Here is an 8,402-nt window from a genome sequence, read left to right as displayed (position 1 = left end):
GTTGATGCATATTAAGTATTTTGAAGATTCTGGATTTAAAATGTTTAACTATGTTGATCAATGTTTGTATTAAGCCTACGGGTTTGGTATTTGACTATGCGACATATTAAATTGATGCATATTATGTATTTTGCATACTACTTCACCTTCAATTTTTCTTTTAAAACAAAAAAACAAAAGTTACTATTTTTGAGAAGAAAAAAATTGAGTACCTTGTTTAATTTCTTTTCAAAAGTTAACTAGCAATAGCATATCCATATATGATAATTAAATTTGACGTTGTGAAATTGATTTTAGAAATTTGTGACACTCATTTGTGAATATTGGAAAAGAGTGTTACAAGCTAAGATATATGGAGTTGGAGAGGATCAACCCCGAGTATTTTGCTTTTGAGGAAAGTGTTACAAAATACTTTTTTTTTTTCACTAAAAAGTGTTACAAGATACTTGATTACATACTAAACTTCTGAGGTAAAATAATTTAAGCTTATGTTTGTAATTTATCACCGCAAATATACGTCATTTGAGTTTTCGTCATTGAATTTATCAATCTTTCTAAACAATCATTGTTTGGACTTGTTTTTTTAGTTTTCTTATGGGTTTGTGTTTAGGTTGAAGATGAAGGATTTCTAGGTTTATGCTTTTTAAAGAAGGCTTGGGTAATTTTGTCATTTCGCTATTGTCTGGTTTCATTAAGGGTAAAATGTTTCGTTCATGAATACTTATGCCTTCAGATCTGCAACATTGACGACATCAAAATCATTGATTGTATATACACTTATTCAAAGCTAATCTTTCAATCTGAATCAAATAAATACTACACTAAGACGGAAAATCAAAACAAACAGAGTCGTGCGAAGATGACGAAATCACTAAAGCAAACGAATAAATACTGAAAATATATGAAAATCATTTATTTAACTAAAAAAAGAAGGAAAAACAATTAAGAGAGGTGATTTTGATCAAAATTGACCATACATCACCCCTCTTTTATAAATAAAAAGAAGATAGGTGTGGTGATGACTAAGGTTTGGGAAAGAAAGACTCTGATCTTGCTTCTATCAATTAAAAAAATTAGTTAGCGTACCACATAAACAAAAAATGTTGGTTGAGTTCGTCACAACAACAACTTAGTTACACAGTTAGAGTCAGAGTTATTTTCAAATAACCTTATTCTAAATTGAGAATTATCCATACGTAAAATCATAATTACAAAACCTTTCCACATGAAAAGAAAATAATACACGCGAAAATTGAAACTCGTCTACATTAGGTAATCATACATTAACCCTTGATTCCTTAAAAAAAAAAAAAAAAACTAAATTGATTTTTTATTAATGATTAATTATACATAATGAGGGATATTACATTTTAGAGTAGAGGAAAGTGATAAATAAACACCCAAAACACAAATTATAAACCCTATCCCTTGGCGGAAACATCAAGTGAGCACCATTTTTTTTTTCCTTCGTCTTGGCCATTCGTAACCATTCACGAAGCAATGGAATCCAAATCCACCACTGATTCATCGTGGCCATGGAATCCCAACAACAACCAACAAAACCAATTCTCAATCACCAAAATCCTCGGAACTAAACCCCAAAAACCTCAAACATCATTATTGGGTCCTGGCTTCGGAGCTGGCTTTGGATGCGGTGCTGGAATAGGTTTCGGTTTGCTTGGTGGGTTTGGATATGGAGGAGGAGGTGGGCCCTTCAATCATCTTAACCTCGTTTTTGGTCTTGGAATGGGTTGTGGATTGGGTATTGGATATGGTTTTGGTCAAGGAATTGGTTACAGTTTTGATTATCAGACACGTAAGTCTGCAAAATCTAGGAAGAGTTTTTCTGATACTAACAAAACCATTGTTTTTCAGTTATGATTGTAGTTTTTTCATTGTTTCCCAAACATTGTCTTATTATGCTTTTGTTTTTTGCTTTTGTTGTTGAATTGTGGAAAATTGATTGTCCAGCGGCACATTTGTACAATATGAGATGATATGGTTTATTTGATTTGATTTAATCCATGAACCTTGAACCTGATGCTGATATTTTATCAGAACAACCGGTACCACATAAAAAAACTCAATAATTTTACACCCTTGCAATAGCTTCATTTTATTTTAGCAAACATTTGTTATAGTTTTATTTATAAATCTGCTTGCTTCTCTTCTAATTGGAAATGATCAAGAATGGTCGGTCAAGCTTGAATAACAATCTCCGAGTTGGAAATTGGGTATACCTGCAAAGTGCATACAATCTGACGCTCAAGTCAATACTAACAGAGCAAGAGTGAGAGGTTTTTAAGTAGAGATTAATGTACATTGCTTTGTAGTGAAGGGGTATATTTATATGGCTGAGGAGATCTTCATTGGGGAGTTCGGTAAAACCGTTACAAACGACCATTTTCAATGGAGGAAATCGGTGACCGTTGGGAGACTATTGAGTGCTGGGAGGCGTTTGAGATCACAAGGATCCTATGGCTGTAGCCATTGTGATGTGCAGGTTGAATGCGTACTACTGGTACCAGAGGTGGACGAAGAGTATGATAGGATTGAGCATTGACCCAGTATGAAATCTTCTAATAAACTATCTAATATATGCAAAAATACAAATTCTTATAAATTTGCGTTCGTTGAAAATAAAATAAAAAAGCATAATGAGATTCTTTTACATGCCTATATCTGTTTTTTTTTTTTAAAAAAAAAGGCATTGTCATTTTACCAAAATTCAATTCACTTAAAAATATCAGCTTCAAATTTTTTGGTAACATTGTATTTTCATTTTATTTTTCATGATGAAATTGTGTTTGAATAAGCTTATGCTTGGTTAAGCTTTTGTACAATTCAAATCACGCACTGATGTAATTTTACCGTAATTTGATAAAAGCTACAAGTTGTAACTTCCACTTTGACGGGCGTTCAACATCTGATCCACCACGAAAACAAACAGCCACTAAATCAGCTATCAAGTAGATTAATAGAGGAATCTTATAACAAAGCTTGTTCCAAATTTGACTCTTATAGACAAAAATAAGCATGCTTCAAAGTTAGTAGTGACAACCGTGTAGAAAACATACTAGGATATGATTTACAAAGAGCAAGACCTTAACATATACAAAATTTATCTTCTCCCTGATTCAAGTTCATCTTCTAATGTTGAAGTTGGATTCCCATTTCCTGTTAAAGTTAACCCCATGCACCCATGGTGACTTTGTCCCTCCTGGTTCTCAACTTGAGCTTCTGTTAATTGGGCCAATTGTGCTTGATTACCATTTTGAGCATTAGGAGCTTGTGTCATACCTCTAGTTTCTTCCAACGTCCTGAAATAAGCATAAGGACCCCAACCTGCAGAGAATAACAATATATTATCTACAACATCAGATGGTTGTCAACTTGTCACCATAGTTCATAACAGAATTAAATTCATCAACTTGGTCTTTTTTTACAGGAAATTGTTTTAAGTCGTGATTATTCACCATAACTTTCGATGAACTTGAACCATGAATTATGTCAAATATGAAACATATCTATAGTGCTTATTTCTCCCCATTATCATATAATACAGATATATAAAAATCTTTGAATTAATGTCTGCCGTATCTAGGTATGCAATTGGTTTTGAATTAGTGTCAAGAGCCAAAACCTCTAGAAAAAGGTGTATAATGAGGTGAAAAGTTCAAAGCACATGTAAATGGAGTATAGTAATAATGCATATAGAAAGACTTGAAAACAAACATTTTCCAATACATTATGCAATATTATCTAAAAGAATCTGCACAGAGGCATACCTTCATGATGATAAGGAGGAGGAAAAAACTGCAAATAGCAAAAAGTAGCTACTACAAGCCCTGAAAGAAGAAATCTCACATAGTCATGTACCAACAAACACTAAAAGTAGTTTTATCTATTTCCGGTTTGACTAAGTTAATTTGCAACTAATTGAGATGTGATAAATGGACTAACCTATAAGACCTCCAGCAAACACGTCCGTCCAGTGGTGCCAGTAGTCATCAACTCGAGAGATGCCAACAAGTGATGCAGCAAGTAGTGGTAGAAAAATAATGCAAAGTTTTGCAACGTGACCTTTGCGATCAAATGCCTTTAGTTTTCCAGCTAAGTACAATGATAAAAAACCTAGACCAGCAAATGACCCTGCATATGTAAATTGGAATTGCTTAAACAAACAGTGAATAAAGTGAAATTCAAGTAAACATGCTTTGCATGAGTTTATTAATTCAACCATCCATTTCTCGTGAAACTTAATTACACTAAGTTATGAGCATGGCAAAACCAGTCATAAGTAGTAAATGCTACATACATGAAGTATGGCCGCTTGGGAAACTCTTATGTCCTTCCTTTATGACACTCTCGTCACCATGACAAATGACATCTCCCAATTTATCATAAACCTAAAAAGAAGTCATTAACAATTAAATATGCCTTTGACCAGGGAATCTATCAAACAAACATGAACTAAATAAAATTCAAGGAAGACATACATCCTTTCCATCTGGAAAACATCGCCAGAAGAAGTCTGGTCGAGGTCGCCCTACTGCATCTTTTATTGCATCAGTTATCACTGCCGTTACTAAAATGGAGAACAGTAGACCTATACCAGAAAATAAATTCTTGTCATCCACTTTAACTGTTCCAGTTTAGCAAATAGAGTTTGTTTCTTAGAAATCAAACAAATAAAGGGTTTTAAAAGTTAATACCCAGTACGGCATGATGAAGATCATAGATGTCTCTCCTTCGGATATAAACAACAAGAAAGATCACGATAGGCAATACAACTGCAAGCATCTAACCATGATAGTAAAAGACAATGTTAGAGTAATTATTCAGGAAGAAAGATACATTTACATGTGTTATATCTTAATCAGCGAACTTACAGGAACGGCCCAGACAGGAACTGTATTACTCTTCAGTGGATATTTGAGATCAGACATCATATCCTTCCCAACAAAGCGATAGAATGGATAGATCAAGTATAACATGATTTCAATAAATACAAGGAGCAATAGAATGATCCAATCATGTAAATGTGTTTTAGCAACTGCATATCCATGAGATCTCATAGTGTGTGCACCAAGCTGGGCTTCCATCTGTCTGAATTCCTAGATCTCAGAAAAACCACAGTTGAGATCAGTTGCTGGTAATAGTGAAATAAGTTTGATAGAGAGTTTTTCTCTCTTTAATATGCAAAGAATTAGAATCCTACATTAATTACAGAATTCATAACATAATTAAAAGTTATTAACAATAAAAGACTTTCTAAAAATATACTATCTCCGTACAAAATAAGTGTCACTTCAACAAAAAACAACTTGTCCCAAAATAAGAGTCATTTTACTATTTTAATGCAATATTAATTAATTTATTTCAAATTTACCCCTAACTAATATTGTGTACACTACTTTCTAGTTGTCAAATCTCACTATGCATTTACGATAATTGATAATAACCAATAGCTAATGGGGGCATTTTTGTAAAAATGTAACATTTATTTATTAGTTCATTGTTTTTCTTAATCTTTGAGAAACAATCTTAAACGACACTTATTTTGGGACAGAGGGGGTAATAACAAAGGAAACAGAATAAATGGTATAATATTCTGATTTTGCGACAGATTGGAGTCTGGGATGGAGGAAAACTGCTAGGGGCATAAAAGAGAATGGCATTTTATGAGTGGAGAGAAAGAGATAGTCATTTCTATATATTCAAGAGGTGGGATTAATAGACGTAGGCCAGAATTGTGAGGCCTTTTTGGTTGGGAAAGTCTGAAAAAAGGGTGCAGGGTTCCTTCCTATGAGGTTTATCATTGTTTTCTTCTATAACTTCATCACCATTTTGTAAGGAGTTAGGATGCATTCCATTGATAATTTCTATTCAGTAGTCCTAGTATTAGACCGTTAGCAGAGAAGACATCCTCTAGCTGTGAGGAGTTTTCTCTTTTAACTCGGATCATATTTCAATCTCTGATAAGCACCATGTCCATCATTTCAATATAACAAAGCAAATAATAAAATAAAATAAGAGCATTTTTCTGCAAAATTTGAATTGTTGGTAACATGCTGTATATAATCTATCGTCATATACTGCTACAACGATAATGCAATTATCAACCATGTAGACACGTTTCATATACTGATACAATACAAGGATAATGCAATTGACACACTTGTAGACATATTCCCTCAAAATCTGTGAATTAGAATTGGAATATTTAAAGGTGAAAGTGCACTAGGAAACTGGTCTAAATCCACAGAGAAGGCAATATGGTGGAGTACTGGAGTTAGATGGGGAATTTCTTCACTAATAAAAGTCAAGAATAATTTCATAAGCTGCATAAGTCCTATCTTTCTAGCAAGGATCTTAAAAAACATAGCAAACAATCTGAATCAACTACAAGCTGGAAATATGCAACATATTTTAAACTGATGACTGACAGAAAGCAGTATAGATAAGAGTTTGGCGAATTCTAGTTATTATACAGATATAGGAGAATACATAGTCTTATTCACAAATGAATATCAATCCCTCTTCCACAACTACCTCTTTAAGAAAATACTAGAATCAAGTTAGAGTGTTATACTCATATATATTTGGTCTGAGACGATATTGAAAATGTTAATTAAATTGTATACCTCTTCATTTTTTGTGTCTATCAATGGAAAACTAACGGATGAAAAATGAGCACCAGTCATAGCAGAGAACCCCAGACTCCTCCATATATCCTAGGTAATCTCAAAAAAACACTTTCAGGGACAAACTTCATGAAAATACCCAGATTCTTAAAACTTCATGAAAATACCTCATTATTAGTTCTATCTTTTCTTGTTTTTATTACCACAAGGGATATATATATATATATATATATATATATATATATGAAAGCTGAACAATGCAGCAAAATATAAAAATCCTTTGTGTAACACATAAGATTCTTAAACATTCCTGAAATCTGAATTCTATTTATTCACATGGAATTCCAGCATATCTGGCTATAACTTTTTACTTAGTATGTGTATGTTTAATGACAAAATGAAGTCACTATCCTAAAGGGAAAAACGGTCAAGCGAAGCATAATGCATCAGTTTACATGAATCACAATTCTCACAAAAAGATAGATAAGCTCAAAAGAGTTATAAGCTCAAGCCAAGAATTCATTAATCAAATCACCTTCTAGAAAAGTAAATGATGAACTACATGACTCCGAAAACATCATACCTCAATTAACTTAAATTCCTCCTATCAGGAAAGGATCATAACACAACGAACTAAAGGCACGCAAATGTATTATATATGTAGGGAACAAAATTTAGCCAGAAAAAGGACAACATTGTGCTGATTCTCGTGTCAACTACAAAAGCAGCAAGATATGATATCAAAACAGTCTGATGCACCAGCTCGTTCTTCTATTGAACAGATAAGCATACCAATTTCTAAAACATGATTCGGCAAGGCAAACAAACATTACTATAAACATGAATCATGGGTATAACAGTAACTAGACCATATAAATAGTAACTAAAGATGCACATCAAAATCTATGGATTATACTATAACCACAATCAAGCCTTTTTCCACTAAATTGTTTAAGTTTAGTTACATAGTTTGTTAAACACCGTAAAGTTCTTAATTGGTCTCTAAATATTTCTTAATAATTTGACTCATAATTTTTCGCAATATTAACTTTTTGGTGAACCGGAGTTAATTTGGTTGGGATAGTAGTTGGACGCCAAATATGAACAACTCGGTATCTGACACTAGGACAGTCTGATTTGGAGGACCAACCTCACCATCCAAGCAGAGCAAACACAAAAATTGGCATGGGAGAATCTTGAGAGGATTGATTAATATACATGAGGAGGTTGGTATATTTTGATGAAGAAAGTATAGAAATGCATAGAGATGTGAGCTCACTGACCTGAAAACGAGAGAAGGGTCTTAAGAAATTCCACCAAGCCATAGTTAGAAGAAGTTTGAAGCAGCAAAGAAAACCATTCAAAGAGATTGAAAATGAGACCTGAAAATGGAAAGAGGTAAAATAAATAAAAGGGATCTCAATTTCAATTTATTTATCAACACAAAATAAATAAAATATAGTACCAGTATTATAATAGATTAAGAATTTAGAGAGAGGGGACAGGATGATAGGCAGTTGTGTTGTGTTTACCTGAAATGGAATCACATTATTATGAATTATGATTGTATTTCCTGTTTTTCGTATGATTCAATCAAAACAAAAAACGAAAGTAGTAAGAAAAAGACCCTTTTCATACAACATTTTTTAATACTCTTATTGTAAAATAAAATATTGTTTCTTTTAATGAATTAAAACTCTAATTCTTCTATATAAATTGTGTTGAAATTCATTAACAACTTGAGCTAAAGAATTA

The 8,402-nt window shown here is 32.8% G+C and overlaps 1 protein-coding gene across 4 annotated transcripts; it reads right to left on the bottom strand.

Annotated features, from left to right (window-relative positions):
* Window positions 1–2,939: 2,939 nt before the first annotated feature.
* On the bottom strand, window positions 2,940–8,266 carry LOC11436764 (lipid phosphate phosphatase 2). Of its 4 annotated transcripts, none has more exons than XM_024769468.2 (10): window positions 8,180–8,266; window positions 7,931–8,029; window positions 6,648–6,737; window positions 4,893–5,117; window positions 4,716–4,803; window positions 4,500–4,609; window positions 4,319–4,409; window positions 3,964–4,152; window positions 3,789–3,848; window positions 2,940–3,345 (listed from the first exon to the last, which is right to left on the bottom strand). In XM_024769468.2, the coding sequence occupies exons 2-10, from the start codon at window positions 7,970–7,972 to the stop codon at window positions 3,122–3,124; spliced, it is 1,119 nt and encodes a 372-aa protein (XP_024625236.1). In that variant the 5' UTR covers window positions 7,973–8,029; window positions 8,180–8,266; the 3' UTR covers window positions 2,940–3,121. The 4 variants fall into 4 exon arrangements, with proteins under 4 accessions (XP_024625236.1, XP_013449431.1, XP_013449432.1 ...); XM_013593977.3 differs by having other exon boundaries at window positions 8,113–8,232; XM_013593978.3 differs by lacking the exon at window positions 6,648–6,737 and having other exon boundaries at window positions 8,113–8,232.
* Between the last annotated feature and the right edge of the window lie 136 nt (window positions 8,267–8,402).

This window comes from Medicago truncatula, chromosome 7 (assembly GCF_003473485.1).
Source record: "Medicago truncatula cultivar Jemalong A17 chromosome 7, MtrunA17r5.0-ANR, whole genome shotgun sequence".
NCBI lineage: Eukaryota > Viridiplantae > Streptophyta > Magnoliopsida > Fabales > Fabaceae > Medicago > Medicago truncatula.
This window is presented reverse-complemented; position numbering and strand designations above follow the sequence as displayed.